The sequence below is a fragment of the Mytilus edulis genome, chromosome 10 (assembly GCF_963676685.1).
Source record: "Mytilus edulis chromosome 10, xbMytEdul2.2, whole genome shotgun sequence".
Taxonomy (NCBI): domain Eukaryota; kingdom Metazoa; phylum Mollusca; class Bivalvia; order Mytilida; family Mytilidae; genus Mytilus; species Mytilus edulis.
The window spans coordinates 66,727,439-66,745,803 of record NC_092353.1 but is presented as its reverse complement, the minus strand read 5'-3'; the positions used below and the strand labels follow the sequence as shown (position 1 = coordinate 66,745,803).

Here is an 18,365-nt window from a genome sequence, read left to right as displayed (position 1 = left end):
TGATCGGAAGCGGAAACATATTTCTTTCCCCATGGAAACTAGTACGACAAAGCCAATCATCCGGGTCAGTATCTGACAGTTGCCTGACTACCAGATTGTATAAGCCTCCATTTTATTGTCACCTGTTTGTTTTCATTTGGAAAGCTGCATAGATTTGCTTAATTGTAATCAATTTGCCGTCAGGCTGAAAAAAAAGTAAAAAACAAAAATGTCGCTTTTTGAAACAAGACCAGACAACAGCAAGAAATCATTTGGATATGGAAAGAAGACACCTCCAACAGAAGTAAAAGGAAAAAATGCCTTCACAACAATGGCATATATGAAGAACGCAAAGGTAAACCATTCTTATTAGTAGTTTTATGACTGAGTATTTGAGGAGAAGATATACTTTACAGTCAAACTATCCTCATCATGAAATTATACAGAATATGTTTGGTCACTAAAAAGTTAAAAGGTGAACTTGTAATGACTGATTATTTTCACATGATTTCTTTATTTGTTTTTCATAATATGGTTGTCATTACACAAACATTACTTTTAATCATAAAATCGTAACATTCCCCCTTAAAAACAAAGGTTCATAAAATGAAACTTATAATTTATTTAATGGCCTTTTTATCATAAACTGTCATGATTCTTAGTGATCAGTAAAAAATCTCCCTTTCACTTTAAAATGAGCCAATACACTTACAAAATCAATATTAAAAGAATCCAAGCCTTGGCTTATCATTCAAATGTTCAGGTCTTAAGTTAACATAATAAACTAGTCTATTGTAATTTTTATTTTTTTATTATATGAAAATTATTATTCACAGTTTCTAATAACTAAGGGTACATGCACTTGTTTTTGATTTTTTTCTCATACTCAACTATGTTACATACCTTCATTTTCTAAATTAAAATGAAAGAAATATGGATAAAAATTCAGAGACAAGAGGAGTGTGACTCTCTGTAAATTCATGCGATATACAGAGCAGATAATTTGCAACAAGAAAAACAGAAGTTTTTTTAATGTTTAGTCAAGAATTCAACATATTTTCACAATATTCATGGTTGATTTTAGACAGTTGCTACATCTGGTATTGTTCTCACATAAGCTAGAAAAACACCTTACCTAACCGGAACAATAAATAAACCTGATAGAAAAAGAAAGCTGTTAAATTTATATAATTGGACTATAAGATTATAGTTTGTATATGTGTAGGACTCAAGTCTATGGTAGGTTCCAAAACTATGGCACATTCCTAATCTATGGCAAATGTGACGTTACAAACGCTTAACTACTCAAATCTATGGCAGATCTTTAAATTGGGTCACAATGGAATAACGCATAGATTTGTGATGGCATGACGTCACATTTGCCCTAGATTAGGCATCTGCCATAGATTTGGAACCCACCATAGATTTGAGTCCTACATATGTATAATGTATATATGATTATCATCTCATTCAATTTCTAACCTTTCAGGTCAGGAATAGCTATAATTATTTTTCCTTATATTGTTTCTAAAATAATTTAAATTTTTGCAGCCATCCCTAGAGCAAGTAGGTAAACCACAAGCAGCAGGAGCATTCAAACCAAGACCTGCAGGTCCAACAGCTTTCCGAAAATTTTATGAAAGAGGTGACTTTCCAATAGCCTTGGAACACGACACAAAAGGAAACAAAATTGCATGGAAGGTAAGACGATATAGTGAATATTAGATTTTTACCTGAAGAGGAATTTTGTCAGTTAAAGAGACTAAAAATCATTTGCTGAATTTTTTAGTAGGCTACAAAAAAGCATTGTTCAATTGTACACGAAAAGATGAGTCTATGCCTCAAATATCATCCAATAGTAATGTGAAGCTATCAAGTATAGTAAGGGAATTCACGGTAGTCTGTTCCCATTTATATTTAATTTACCTTAATTTTTTATATTTATAGTTTTTGAAATGTGGTAATTGTACAAGAAATTTGTAAATTAAGGACTTTATAGATGTACAAAAATATTATTACATGTATTTCTAATAATGTATGTGTTAAAATTAAGAATCAAGATACTATATATTTTAAATTATAAATTCATTGAAATTTTTGTTTACAGGTTGAGATCGAAAAGTTAGATTATCACCATTACCTGCCATTATTCTTTGATGGTCTGTGTGAAACAACACATCCCTATGAATTCTTTGCCAGACAAGGGGTACATGATATGTTGGAGCATGGAGGTTCTAAAATTCTCCCAGTCATACCTCAGTTAATCATTCCAATTAAAAGTAAGTTAAATAGTGACCAAAAAGTTCAATCTTAAGAGATATTTTTAAAATATCTATTATGAGCATTACAAATAAAGGACATATTTTTTTTACAGTTTGGTCTATATAAAAGGCAGTAGAAAAAAGTTGTCCATATAAAGAAACTAAGATAAAAAAAAAAAGACAGAAGTGTTGGTGTAAATTCTAACCTGGTGTCAGGAAGCAAGGACATTAAAAATCATTCTTTTCAAAACTCAGAATTTCCGAGAGAATAGAAAAATGAGAATATTACTTATTTGTACTATGAATATTAGCTTCAGGATACAGTAAGACAGTAATGTTGATTAATTCAGATCATTGTAGTCGAGGCAACACTCAAAAACAGGTCTCTTATATTGATCTTGACTGTAATATAAGAATACAGTATAAATATTATTTCTCTGGTTATTACTATAAAATCCAACATATTCAACTTCAGAATGCAGTAGTTTTTAATGTCACGATTATTAATTGAGTTTTGTTTTAAATTGTTATTCATCTTTTTTTCAGATGCTTTGAACATGAGAAACATCCAAGTGATGTGCACCACACTGAAAGTATTACAACACTTGGTAATATCAGCAGACATGGTGGGAGAAGCATTAGTGCCTTATTACAGACAAATCCTGCCTATTTTGAATATCTTTAAAAATTATAACCGTAAGTAAATTTTAAATGAATTATTCAGATTCTGAATTTCTGATTAAAATCACTGTTGTTGGTGTTGAAATAATACTTAATTTTGTATTTTGTCATAAAACACATGCATTTACTGTGTAAACTCTCCTTTAAGTCATAAGATTATTTTTTAGCAGTTTTACTTTGTGTATGTTAAATAAAACTACAAATTTGTATTCAGGTATATTATAAAATATAAAAATTATCTAGCAATGGACTATAAAATTTACATTAAAAAATACTGTTATTTAACCAAATTTCCATAAAAAAAGACTGAGATTAAACCATCATGACTGTATCATAAAGAAAAAAAGACTACCATTACCAAGTAATAGTCATTAAAATGTTATTCAAATACCAAAAATAAAGAACATTAAAGTTGACGTCTGCAATACTTACATTTGATTTATCATGAACAAAAAATAGCAAACTATTTGTATGTGTTGTTAAATTTAAGTGTGATGAATATTGATCATTTCTGTTTTGAAATTTTCAGTTAACTCAGGAGATGGCATTGACTACAGTCAACAGAAAAGAGAAAACATTGGAGATTTAATACAGGAAACATTAGAAGCTTTCGAGAGACACGGTGGTGAAGATGCATTTATTAATATCAAATACATGGTTCCCACATATGAAAGCTGTATGTTGAATTAAACAATCATGTATAAAAACAATGGGGGGAATTTATAAACGATCAGGATTTGTACATTTCAGAAGTGTTCTTTTAACCAGAATCAGTTTCCTGGGGAAAAATTGCGACTTAGAAAGGATATTTAAGGACTAAACAACATGAAACCAACCCAGTTTTGAACAGATATCACTCAGCCAAAGTCCTGTTTCTGTATAGTTTACACATCTTCTCCTTAGCTGTTTAATACAGTATCATTGATGTCATGTGACCTTTTTGTCCAATCATTTAGTGGATGTCTTGTACCAATAAAGCTGATTGTGATATTATGTTTAAACTTTTTTATGTATATACAGACATTGATGTCTTATAAATAAATTATTTATCTGTTACAGTTCTGACTTTCTATCTTAATTCAACTACATCTCAATTGTCTCATTGTTGCCCTGTTGACATGAGTGTTTTAAGGGCATACAATACAGTTACAGGGGAGGTAATGATGTTGCTAACGTAAATTGTTATTTTCGCGACATCAAACTATGACTTATCGGGAAAAGATTCAGTTTTCGACTGATTTTTATCATTCAAACTTATCTAACTTGAAAACGAGTTCATGGACCCATCTTTTTTAAAATGCCATTTGGTTTGATTACGCAAGTGGATTATGTGTGCCAATATTCATGAAAAGTAAATAGCGCAATTTTTTTAAATTTAATAAATATACAGCAAAACATTATGTTTTTTTCTACATTCATGAAAATTTGATATATTTGAGTTATTTCTGAATAAAAATGTATGAATTTTTAAAATACTTATAAAATACAGAAAGTACAAATTATTTAACAAAAACCAATTTGTGGTTATCTTTTAAAACAAAAAAGTTATGGCTTTCTTTCGAAAGGGAAAATACGGCCACAAATCTGAATTTTGAGCAAATATACAAAATTTCGACCTCATTTAACTCAAAAAGTAGCACATGAAGGTATATTTTTTATTACATATTTGATTTAATCAGGTAAAAAATAGTCTATATGGAATTTTTTTTATCAAAATGTAGATACAGGATCAAAACTGTATCATATGCCCTTAAGGTTGTTGGTTTGATTCCGGCATGTCCAGGTTATATTAAAACTTCAGGTTATGGTACATGTACATTGTATTAAGGGGTTAAGAAATTTTGTTATAGCTCACTAGCCCAGTGCTAATTGGTAGCAGTATTTTACTGGCCCTGTTGGAAGAACTACTAGCCCAACAAAACTGACCTGCTAGCCCAAGTATATGCCTTACAAATTCAGAGTTTGCTGCAAAATAGAATGAATTCTATAAACTAAACAATTTTTATCAGTTGTATAGTAGATTTCAGAAAATTGGATACCCAAAACTTATGTCAGCAAAAAAAAACCATTAGCAAATTTATTCAATTAGTCGATAATTGAATATTCATTGACAATTCTGTTATAACTCATGACTTGTACAAATCATGATATGGTGCAACTCTTGACCACTTCTCTAGTATATAGGTATATAAAAGGATTGAAGTGATTTTGATCAAATACATCATCACGTTTGTGTAAAAGAATTATCAGCTGGTAATGTGCAATGCTCATATTTGTTTTCAGTTTTAAAATTCTCTTTATTAAAAAAAAATCCATTATATAGCAGTTTGTCCCTGAAATCATGCACCAAATACATTGTACATATATTTAGCAGTATGACTTGACTTCTTTGAGAAAGGAATCATTTGTAATGCTGACTACACATATTACCTTGTGAAATTGAATACATTAGAACTATAAAACTACAGCATCACATCCATAACACAATCTATTAGAAAATCAATTCAGATAGCATCACATTCAGAAATATAGCAGTACATTACCATGAAATAAAAGGTCCTGGGGAGAACACTGTAAGAATAAAAGTCTGATTGCTGTATTTTATGTTTTTAAAAATTGTGCTTATTTTCAATGTCAAGAGTCTGTAATCAATCAAATCCACCAGGATACAATTTAGAAACAAAATTCCCACGAAAGAAGTTGTATGTGTTAACATTTGTTAAAGTTTAATTTTGTGATTAGTTCTAGTTTATGGGAACCTCTAAAATGGTATTTAAGTCAGTAATATTTCAATCTGGCATGCAGTTGTATTGAAATTCAAACAGTTCATTTGATTATAAATTATTTGTTACTGCACTCTCAGTAACATGTATATATAATCTTGGTATGATGCTGATTAGCATTCATAAAAACAATTTTATGGATAATAACAAGTAAGCATTAAACAGTAAATTATACAGGTATACAATGAATAAATTCAATAGAAAATACAAATTTAATCTCTTAAACTAACTAAACATTTTTGTATACAGAAGCATTGAGTAACAACCAATGGTGAGATTTTGACTTGAAATATAAATATGCAAGCATGTGAATTGGTTAACAAGTAGTAAAAACTCAAAACTTGTCATTCATTCAATCTTAGGTTCAGAACATTGGCAAAGTTCAGCAAAACATATTTTGGTCCAAATCAGTGATATTCATTCCTGGACCAAATGACCAGTAAAATTTTCAATTTTATCATTGACCAATGAACCATCAGAATGAGGTCAATGTCAGACGAATCATGCCAGGCAGACAAAAATGTCATTTTCTTTCTTATTATGAGTGATATATAATGCTATATTTAGTATGTGCATATCTTGCAAGTTCCTTATGCCAGTCAGATAGTTTTCATCGACCTCAATCGACCTCATTTCATTGATCATGCAGTGAACAAGGTTAAGACTGTACATATCAGATACTATTGGCAAAAGGTCTACTATATTTTGTAATGAATGATTGTATTTAGGTGTACCTTCCAAACTGGCAGGTATTATCTGACCTTGACCCCATTTTCATGGTTTAGTGCACAGGCACTTGTCTAGTGCCTATGCCAGGTTCGGTGCTTTAAGTAAAGTTTTTGTGTTTTGGTCTGTGTTTTCTCTCTCATTCTATATTTAAAAGGTACACTATATTTGGTCATGTATATGGATTATTAAAGATGTTCATTTCAGTCTGGGTTTTTATTTGTCCTTGACCTCATTGTCACGTTTCATTGCTCAAAGTTTTTGTGCTTTAATCTTTTTTTCCGCAACTGTAAGCAGTGGCGGATCCAGAACTTTTCCTAAGGGGGGAGGGGGCGCTGACTGACCTAATGGGGGGGGGCCGCTCCAGTCATGCTTCAATGATTCCCTGTATAATCAACCAAATTTTTCCCACGAAAGGGGGGCCAGGCCCCCTCCCCCTGGATCCGCCTATGGTAAGCAATATGTTAGGTGTTTGTAGTAATTCTAAGGTTTATTTGTCTGTCTATCAGGTATCATATCGCCCTCATTTTCATGCTAGCCTACCTTGGTCAAAATTAAGTTCTCATGGTTAAGGTTTTTTTTAAACTGTAAGGAATAGGTCAAATACAAGTTTATTGCATAGATTGATTGTCGGGTGAACATGTTCAAATTAACGTTACAAAAAATCTTAACATTTTTTATTTACCATGAAATGAGAACAAGGACATATGACCGACGGAAACTTCATAGCATAGGGTATCATACAAAGAATGAGACATCCAGGTCTTCGATATACCGTACGAAATATTAAGGTTTTAAGAAGTTTTTTAACAACGAAATGATAGATTCCTAAAGCAATAACTAAATTTAGATATTGGAAAAATTACAACTCAGAAACCACGTAAAATCTAAAATTTATAAAAAATCTAAAGGGAGTTTATGTCAATAGATATAAAATATCCAATAATTAAGTTTCATGATGAGATCTGCTGAAAGGATTTTTGAGTTCATATCCCAAAACTGGCAAACTATCATTTCTTTTAAAGAATAAAACCCTTTAACTCGGAAAAGTAACATCTAAAATTACAAAAAGCCAAAAGGGAGCTCACGTCAATAGGTATAAACAATTCACCAAAATTTCTTGCAAATTGCTGAAAGCCGAGTTATCGTCCGAAAACGAAACTCAATAGATATAAACATATCCCCAAAGTTTTATGCAAATTGGTAAAAGCGTTTTCGAGTTAACGTCCGACATGTTAACGATGGACGGATAGACAGACATACGAACAACGATATACCATAATACGTCCCGTAAACGGGCGTATAAAAAGCTGTCCAAGGCCGCCTATGCCGAGTCTTCCTAACATCAAGAAAATTCCGCACCCTAAATAAATAAAATAAATAAATAATCTTTATTTCAAGAGGATGATCCCATTAGTTAAAACTAATCTTCCTGAGAGTCCTCAAAATAATAATAACATATTTATAAGTACATAGAGTATTATAAAGTTATATTATACACAATATACAATTGTATTTAAATAATAATGAAAAAGCATATTAATTTGCACAATTGATAAAAAAATTGTAACATTTTGTTTTAAAAGATGCAAGTGTATTACTCATTTTTATTTCATTTGGTAAACTGTTCCATATTTGAACAGATATGTGTACCTTCCATGTTTCCATACACGAAATGTTGTTGAAATATATACAGACCGTACAGACAGACACACCTTTACATGAAATATAAATCAGAGGATCTATTGATTAAGGGGGGGGGGGGGGGGGTAAGGGATTTAGCTGGTATGGCTGTTATGGGGCATTTTAATTCTTCGTTATCTGTTATTCTGAAAATATATTTGCTGTTAGCTGTTATTGTCTTATTCTTTGTTAGATGTTATTGGGCTTTTAGTTTTTTTTATTATCTGTTATTGTGATAATGTATTTGCTGTTAACTGTTATTGAAAATTGGAATGTTAGCATTTTTTTGACAGCCAAAATTCGGTAGAAATTTAGAATCATTGGACATTGGGGTCTACCACTACTAATATGTTGGTCTCGTATTCGGAGAAGGATTCCATTAACATATACCCATCATATAAGTGAGGTCTAGGACAATTCCAGTATATCTTATGATTATCCTTTGTTATACATTCCATTTTTTTTTTGGAACATTTATTTAGAATTATCTTATTATTTTGTATGAGCATAATGTTCCTTGTTTCCCGTACGAGCATATTAAATATTAACTCTTAATATGACAAAAAGGAAAACATATGGCCAGGAATATCTGACAAGGATCTCAATTAAGGACTAGGTCCTTACAACCAGTTAAACTTTTATATTATATGCATGGTTCATAGACTCAGCTCTTTTCAAAGCAGAACCAAATACATTGTACAATGAAAGTTCCCACCATGTACTGGGTTCCGAAGCTGCACATAACTCATTACAAACAAAGATTTATTTCGTCTTCAAGCCATCATTCCCCTACTAAACTATGTATTCTACTTACTAGTAGACTTGGTACAAGCAAAAACCTTATAAAAAATGTTCAAATAAGGCCTTTGCAAATAGTGGAATAAATTGCTTTTGGAGTGTCAAAATTGGTTCGAGGTACTTGATAAATTGCATGCTTATAATTGGTGCTTTTGATTTTTCTACCCTATATACAACTTTGCCTCATAGTCTTATTCAGAAAAATTCACACACCTCATTAAAAAGTCAGAATGCGAATATATATATTCAAACTCTTTTAGGTAATTTTTGTCGAGCCTTCGACTTTAGTCGAAAAAGCTAGACTAAGCGGTCCTACATTCCGTCGGCCATTCCGTCGGCGTCGGCGTCGTCGGCGTCGCGTCCACAAATATTCACTCTGTGGTTAAAGTTTTTGAAATTTTAATACCTTTCTTAAACTATACTGGATTTCTGACAAACTTGGATAGAAGCTTGTTTATGATCATAATAAGATAGTATCCAGAAGTAAATTTTGTATAAAAAAATATCAATTTTTTGTGTATTTTACTTTTAAATGGATTTAGATTTTCTGCCAGGAAACAACACATTCACTCTGTGGTTAAATTTAAAAAAAAAGTTAATAACGTTCTTATACTATATTTAATTTGTACCAAACTTGGAAAGAAGCTTGTTTATGATCAAAAGCTAGTATCTAGAAGGAATTTTGTTAATATTTTGTACCAGTGTATCTTATTTTACTTATAAATGGACTTAGTTTTCTTCCTGTTACCATTACATACAGTCTGCAGTTAAAGTTTTTAAAACATTTATTAGATTCATAAACTATCCTGGATTTTTACAAAACTTGGGCAGAAGCTTCTTACAATCAAAAGATACTATCAAGAGGAATATTTTTATTGATTTTTATCCTCATTTTTGTTGAGCCAGCGATTTACATGCAGCAAAAGAAGGCGAGACACTGTGTTCCGCGGAACCCTTACGAATTTTTTAGTAGCAACAAACACAAGAACTACGCCAATTGGACGGTCCGACCTACTTTGATACCATAGCTGCCCTTGAATTTTTACTAGATATCATTTTTGTCTCTTTGACATATTCCTCATTTCCATTCTCAATTATATTACACACTATTTAAATTACAAGCCTGTGTGAGTTTCTATAACTGTACGAAAATAAATGCTGAAAAAAGTATTCTATAACAAATAAACAGCTACGCCATGAGCGCATGATACACCCGTCACTTTTTTGAAATATTCGATAACTTCTCAATGTCATAAAAATCAGCCAATATATATCATGTATATAAACAATACATCAAAGTTTTATGAGAACTGTTGAAAACATTTTTGAGTTTATATATAGTGTCCGAAAATTGGAAAATACCATCTTTTTTAATGAATAAACCCCTTATAGGCGAGTGACTTTAACCATAAAATTAAATTTTTAATGCACCTACCTAACACACGGCTAAATTATATATCATTTGAAAGCTACAAATCTGTACTATCTGTTTTGCCCGGTCGTAAAAAAATCGTACGGTGCAATTTCCGTCAAATCAAGATCAAAGACCAAGGACGAATAAGTGCATATTTTCTAAGATTTCAGCCTGATTGCATAATATGACTTTTATATAATAAATTCACATATGCAAACAATTTAAACTTTTAGCAGAGAGATTAACAGTCATTATTCAAATGCATTTTTTAATATTTAAAGCGTGTTTTTGACAGAGAGCACATGTTTCCTGAAATTCGAGTAAAAGTTAACAAAATGTGTGAAAACTCAAATTTTTCTTTCTGGTGCAAATGCTAATCAATTAAAACTAAGTAAAACCCTGTAATGACTATCAAAGAAGTTTTTGACATCATAAAGTTTCCTAAAATTGTGCTTACTTCTAATCAAACAGCAAATCATAACAACTCATACAGTTGCCCAAAATACCGCCATCTGCGAAAAAAACAGCTTTTAAGCATTTCTTCCTATTTAAACATTGTATGTGGTTAATAAACAAATTCTTAAGAATCTGAAAAATTTAGAGTAAAAAAATATGTGCGCGAATCATCTTATTGCTTGAAATAAAGGGGGTGAAACTAAGAGATAGCAATCTGCATTGTAACCACCAGACTGAAATAAACATATTTCGACTTTTCTAATTGTTTGATTTGTAGCTTCATTATAAATATTGATGTAGTGAAAAGACCTTTTATTTATTTAATGTTAATTGAAAATTTTAGACAAAAATAAATAGAAAATAAATTGATGAAAATTGAAATTTCAAAGATTTTCAAAAACTAGTAAACACATTATAAAACTTGACTACTTGATTGCTTAAATTGCGTTGTCCATTGTTTACATGCATTAATTCATCAAATAAGAATAATTTTGAAGAAAAAATGTCCATTAATACGCAACGATTCTAGTTACAACTAGACTTCCTGAAAAGCTTGAATGACTAGTTCATTTTTCATACGAGGATGACTTTATGCAAGAGTTTCTGATGACGACTGAAAAGAAGCTATCATTATTTTGAAACTTCACTTTCCATTATATAGATGATGTCATCTCACTGAATAGTGCAAAATTTGTGACAATATTGGACTCGTATTTTCCATTGAAATTGAAAATAAAAGACTCAACAGATATAGTTTACTCTATCACGTATCTTGAAATCGATGATGAGGGTGGGCTGAGAACAAGTTTTACGACAAAAGAGATGAGCATAAAACAACCCATAAAAACATCCCTTACTACCAAATTATAAACTTTTCATTTCTATGTAACAACATTATAGCAACGCCTGCATATCTATACTACTAAAGGAGGAGACCGATTTCATTGAGCCTCAACTCCTCTGAAATAAAGGCAACTATAGTATACCGCTATTCAATAGTCATCAATCGATTTACTAGTAACTGAAATAAATCTAGGTCACAAAGCAAAAACTAGGAAAACGTATCAACTATAAGAGGAACACAACGATATAACAGAAACACAGAACTGCTACAAAAACAAACGCCAACATACAAAGAAACAGATTATTCGATACCAGCTGCCATATGCCTGACTTGGTACAGGACATTTGAAGAAAAATGGTGGTTTAAACATGTTTTAAACCAGAGTTCAAATGCAAACTTGAAATCATCCCTTTGAAAATTTCATGGACGCCACTACAAGTTGGTTGACAATTATGAGATATCTGTTTCGCCAGATGACGACTGATAAGTTCCATCGACGTAACCAAATTGCCGTCATTTCTGCCGTGAATGTCATCAAACGAATAAGGCTTTGCACCGAGTTAGGAAATACATGAGCCACAAGACGGGTAAAAGAGAGCCGTGGTGTAGTGGTTAGTGCATTAGACTACTATCACAAAGGTTCCTGGTTCGATTCCCGTTCCGTGATGAACATTTCAGGGACTGAATTTTCGGTTCTTCCTTGACACCATTTGTGAGTATGGTCTTGAGGAAACTATGAAAGTCCGTCGGAAGGGGACGACAAATGGCTGACCCGTGTTAAGAGAGAGCCATATCTCTTGCACGTTAAACACACCTTTGTAGATTTCGAAAAAGAGCAGGCTAATACCGCTACAAGGCAGCACTGCACCCGCAAAGTGGAAAGCGATTAATTTAAGTTGCAAAACTTGTTTCCCAATCCACTATAAATTAATATGTTTAAACTAAGACGGGTGTCACATGTGGAACATGATCGGCCTACCCTTTGGGAGCCCCTGAGTTCACTCAAAACTTTTTTTGGGGGTTTGTGTTACTCAATCTGTAGTTTTATATGTTGTGTTTTGTATACTGTCGCTTGTCTAGTTCGTTTTTTGCCCGGCTTTGTCAGTTCGTTATTATATTTTAGTTAAGAGTTTGATGTCCCTTTGATATATGTCGTCACTATTCAAGTAGTAAAAGGTTTTAAAATTATAGATCAGTGTAGCTGAATGTATCATGATAACGATTTGGTTCTATATATTATATATCACCGTAACAAATTATGTTATTTCGCGGATATTTGTCTTATTGAATTAATCTTCTTCACTTTACTTTGAGGTGATTTTTTGGCCGATTTTCATTACTGCAAGTTAATGTCTTTAAAGTAAAATAATACCATAGGGACAATCAACATCTCAAACCATGAATCAAATAAAGTTAATTAAAACCATGAACAAAACAAAATTAAAGTCCAAGAGACGAACAACAGTCCAAAAAACACAGCATACCATGAAAACGAACACTCCTAAAACAGCGAATGATCTTATGAGGTCATGAAGGGTATTTAACTTTTTCATTTTGTTATTTCACAACTGCTTATAGTGTTTTACATACACAATTACATGCATTTGTATTTTTAAAGCTTATGTAGAAAATATATACTCAAAGCATCTTTTATTCAAATAATTAAAGCGATTAAACTTCTAAACACATTTAATATGACTTACTATACTATAGTAACACGATTTTAATCTAAATAAGAAGCAGCCGCATTTTATTCAGTTCGTTTACATCCCGCTTTCGACAACCAAGTGTTTCTAAACAAGGTTACTTATTTCAATGTTGCCTACGATTTAGTCGCAAAGTGATGTTTGCATTTAAACATGATTACAAAAAGTAAAAAAGTTTGACTTCGTCAAAAACATATTTTAACCTCAATTACCTCGCATATATTCTCTTCTTACTTTAAAAACTCCTTCTTTTATTATGGAAAATCATTCTCATCCCTGATATTCACAATTAGCGATGTGCTATTTTAACATAGATTAACAAAATGATCGCTATTTGCAGATGGCAGATTTTTGGGCAACTGCAAACACTTCAATAGAAGGCTGTTCCTCGAACAATAATTAATAATTGCATCTTAAAATTACAAAACAAATATTCCTTGACCTAAAACATATACATTTATCTATTTTTTTAGCATACAAATATCGATTCCCAAAGATATATTTTGCTTTTTGAATAATTTTTCATTTTTTTTAGGATTTGTGATAAATTTCAATTTTCGGGAAATTTTGCGCATCGAATCTCTTATTTTTTGTTTGATTTGGAAATTATGTATCATGTTCCATAAAGTTCATATGATCATTTGGAAAATTTTATGGTACAAGAATTAGAAAATGGCGTTTTATTTAGAATCGCAAAAATTGGAATGTTTTTCCATGACCTTTGACCTTGATTTAACAAAAATTGCACCGTACCATTTTTTTACGACCGGGCAAAACAGAAAGTACAGATTAACAGCTTTCGAATGACATATAATACAGCCGTGTGTTAGGTGGATGCATTAAAGTCGTTAACTAAGCGTCTTTTTGAAATAAGTCACTCGCCTATTAACTGAATAACATAAAATCGAAAGTTAATAAAAATCGAAAGGGCGCTTACAACAATAGATATAAACAATTCAGCAAAGTTTTATGAGAACTGCTGAAAACGTTTTTGTATAAACAATTTCCCAAAGTTTTATGTAAATTGGTTAAAGAGTGTTTGAGTTAATGTCCGACATGATGACGACGGACGGGCAAGAATATACAAAATACATATCGAGATACATAATTCTAAAAACCATGTTTATAGAAAGTGGAATTCATTACAAAGGACTATACCCGTAATAAGAAATACTGGATTTGTCAAGGACCCGACTTCTTTTAATATTTCATTTACTGTTATCTGTTTTTGTCCATTTTAATTCCTTGTTATCTGTTATAAGCCAAATCTATTTGCTGTTTTGCTGTCATTGGGACCCAATCTAATTAAAATATTGATCTCTGATTACGTTATACTACATATATGTAGTAACGTATTATTTCATATCGGTTGAGAATAAGATTCTCTTATTGGATGAAAAGGGGTCACATGACATTCATTATTCTTCAGTAATAAATTCCATCGGTTATAAACAGAAAAAAACGGACCAGAAAACCCGTCGTTAACGAACTTTTACATGATAATGACCGGTGGGGCGTGGTTTCCGTCTGATAATGACCGTTATGACGTGATTTCTCTGTTAATGACCGGTGGGGCGTGGTTTCTCTGTTTAGAGAGATGCACCTTTTTAAAACATGTTCCGGTTTTTCATATTATATTTAAGTTGTTGAATTGTTTATTATATGTTTTCGTTAATTATAAAATTAAAGATAACTTGATTAAATATTTATATACTGAAAAATTGCACTAAAATGAATGGCAGTATTACTACGACTGGTCTTCACTCTTTGCCATGCATGGAAATCGTACAACTACTCGAGTTCGCTGTAGGCATTTTGAATTTATGAGAATTTTACAAAACATGGTTTCTCAATGAAATAAACATAATAGTTCTTGAAAAACTGGTCATTATCGTTATACATGGACTGCCCGTAGGACAGTCCATATATCACGATAATGACCAGTTTTTCAAGAACTATTATATAATTATTAACCAACTAAGTACATTATTGTCAAAAATGATTGTTTATTAAAAATTACATCTTTTCTGTAATGACCCTGTTTTTCTGTAATGGCCCTGTTTTTTTTCTGTAATGGCCCTGTTTTTCTGTAATGTCCCTGTATTAATGCCCAGTTTGTCTATATTAAGCCCAGTTTGTCTATACATGTATTAAGCCCAGTTAGGGTTTTTAATAAAGTTAATAAAATTAAGTTGTAAGGAGCATAATGCCTTTTTGTATTTTATTTTATTTAGTAACCAGCAACTAACATTAAAGAACCATATAAGGGATCACTGTTCATCCTGTTTTTTCAACACATAACTTCTTTCAACTTAATATCTTGGTGAAGTACAAATTTTTTTCAAACTAAACTATCATTAAAAGAGTAAGAGAGTACATCAAGTTGGCAGCAACACATACATTTTCTTCAGTTGGTTAATAAAAGTATTAAGAAATGAGCGTTTTTATAATGGCCCTGTTATATGTCCTCGGTCAGTTGCCTCGGGCCATTACAGACTTCCTCGACCATTATTACAGACCTTGGACATATAACAGGGCCATTATAAAAACACCCATTCATTAATACAATAATCATATACTACATATATGTAGTACACATATATAACGTAATCAGAGATCAATATTTTAATTATACTAGAACACACCCGTGATAGCACGGGTCCGTGACTGAATTAAAGTATATAACTATGCGCAAGCCTTATTTTAGTATTAGTATTGTCATCTGATAAAGTCATGCCGATTATAAGATACAGTTTTTCTCTGCTTTCAAGTCTTTCTGTTTGAACCCGTCGAACTGAAACAATAATATTAATTATTTGGAAAACAAAAGGTCCTGGAATGGAGTATTCTTTAATCAACAGCATTGTCCTATATAAGTTATAAATTTGAATTCTTTGCTTCGCTGTTTTACGTCATGCCCACTAACAAATTGAAAACTGTACCTATACGCCTTATTTTTTAGTCCAGATTTTTAGTATTCGTATTGTTATCTTAGAAAGTCTTACTGATTAAAATACTACAATAGGTAACAATTTGACAATTTAGTAGTGTCAACCCTGTGGTTATGACCCGTGTATATAGCATATTAATCCTGAATACAACGTTTGGTGGTGCGCCTGTCAGATGCGGAACGTACAGATAAGGTAATAGGTAACAGGTGAATATACTATTGGTATCAGTATGCAGTATGCAGCCAGTCATTATCAGATGTCATGATTTTCCATTTCTAACAGATGCATAAAGTATACTATTTTGTTTTTTATAGAGACTTAAAAGACATCAGATCGGTGTTTAAACGATACTAGAACACACCCGCGAAATCGCGGGCATTCAGAGCGTAGTTTAAAGTATGTAAAGTGTTGTTGGAAGAATTTTGTGAAATATTGAATGACTGGAGAATTTCAGCAAAATTATCATAAATCATAGGTTATTGGGGACAGGAAAATGTTTTTTTAATCCCTCCTCCTTTATTTCTAAAATTCCCAATGTGTGGTTTTCTATCAATTTCAATAATTATATACATTTAGTATGTTATGAACATTTAAGTAAGGAGCCTGTACTTCAGTGGTTGTCGTTTGTTTATGCGTTACATATTTGTTTTTCGTTCATTTTTTGTACATAGATAAGGCCGCTAGTTTTCTCGTTTGAATTGTTTTACATTTTCATTTCGGTGCCTTTTAAAGCTGACTATGTGGTATGGTGTTTGCTCGTTGTTGAAGGCCGTACGATGACCTATAGTTGTTAATTTCTGTGTCATTTTGGTCTCTTGTGGAGAGTTGTCAACATGGCAATCATACCACATCTTCTTTTTTTGTAATCAATGAATTTTGTAAAAGATTTAATGACTGGAGAATTTCAGAAAAGGTATCAAAAGTGCACATGAATAATTTTAGCGCTTATCTGTATATTATGAACATTCACTATATAAATAAAGTGTATTTACTTTCAATTCTAAGGGAGCTACAATTTGATATTTATGGGGGGGGGGGGGCTAGGATGAAATTTGAAAAAAATAGGCAGGACAGGAGTTTTGAGTAAAAAAAAAGGCAGGATGAGACACTTGCAAAAAAAAAAAGTCAGGACGACAATTTAGGTAAAAAAAAGTCAGGATAAACTAAAAAAAAAGGCAGGACCGAACAGAGTGAAAAATAAAAAGGCAGGACAGAGATTACAGCTAAAAAAATATGCAGGACAACATTTTTCATCCTACCCCCCCCCCTCTCTATTTAATAAACTCTGTGACCACCGTGGATAGTAAACTTGAAAATGATAGCAGATAGAATTCTGAAAATTTACTTTCAATTCTAAGTTTTCTAATCGATCCATGGTGGTCATTGATATAATATACAGAGGTGGTCATTGATATAATATACAGACCGGGGTCACCCTCTCTATTTAATAAACTCTGTGACCACCGTGGATAGTAAACTTGAAAATAATAGCAGATAGAATTCTGAAAATACACTTTATTCGTAGTATATGTATGTTCAAAGTATACAGAAAAACGCAAACCGGAAGTATAATCTGACTTAAAATTTTGTCCAATGACGGGACAATATCCGGATGCCCTTTTTCTCGATTTTCTCCCAAAATAACTCAATCTGAATAATCATATGAATGGATGACAAATGCGACTATGCACTGTACCTATAGGACACAGAGGCGTGTTGATTAATTTATTGTGGAAAGAAGAGAAGCGACACCCAAAATGAGGTCTTCTCGTTTAATAGTATAGATATGCCATGCTCAATCTACTTATTTATGACAATGCTGTAATTTAAATGAGTAGCAGATTCAGAATTATATTCAGACAAGGATTTGTATAGTGCTATACAAATCCTTGATTAAAGCAATAATTTATACCCATCCTTGAAAATCACATTTTTCCCATAATTGTTTTTTCTAGTCTTGCTTCAATAAACTTCTAAAATGATGTATAGTTTGAGCTGGGAAATTTATATCATATATATGTTCCTGGTTCAATGTGGTTTGAGTATGCCGAATTCAGTGACGTAAAAATATTCCACCGAGTCC

General features: G+C 31.8%; 1 protein-coding gene across 1 annotated transcript; it reads left to right on the top strand.

The window, feature by feature from the left end:
• The first annotated feature begins 23 nt into the window (after positions 1-23).
• On the top strand, positions 24-3,979 carry LOC139492280 (parkin coregulated gene protein homolog). The gene is made up of 5 exons (XM_071280499.1): positions 24-334; positions 1,531-1,680; positions 2,087-2,258; positions 2,787-2,936; positions 3,451-3,979. The coding sequence occupies exons 1-5, from the start codon at positions 209-211 to the stop codon at positions 3,609-3,611; spliced, it is 759 nt and encodes a 252-aa protein (XP_071136600.1). The 5' UTR covers positions 24-208; the 3' UTR covers positions 3,612-3,979.
• Positions 3,980-18,365: the final 14,386 nt, after the last annotated feature.

Excerpts from the sequence above, each read along its gene's own strand:
- LOC139492280 (XM_071280499.1), top strand. The coding sequence starts at position 209 with ATGTCGCTTTTTGAAACAAGACCAGACAACAGCAAGAAATCATTTGGA. Across the intron at positions 1,681-2,086 it reads GAAACAAAATTGCATGGAAG|GTTGAGATCGAAAAGTTAGA; the intron begins GTAAGACGATAT and ends TTTTGTTTACAG. Across the intron at positions 2,259-2,786 it reads GTTAATCATTCCAATTAAAA|ATGCTTTGAACATGAGAAAC; the intron begins GTAAGTTAAATA and ends TCTTTTTTTCAG.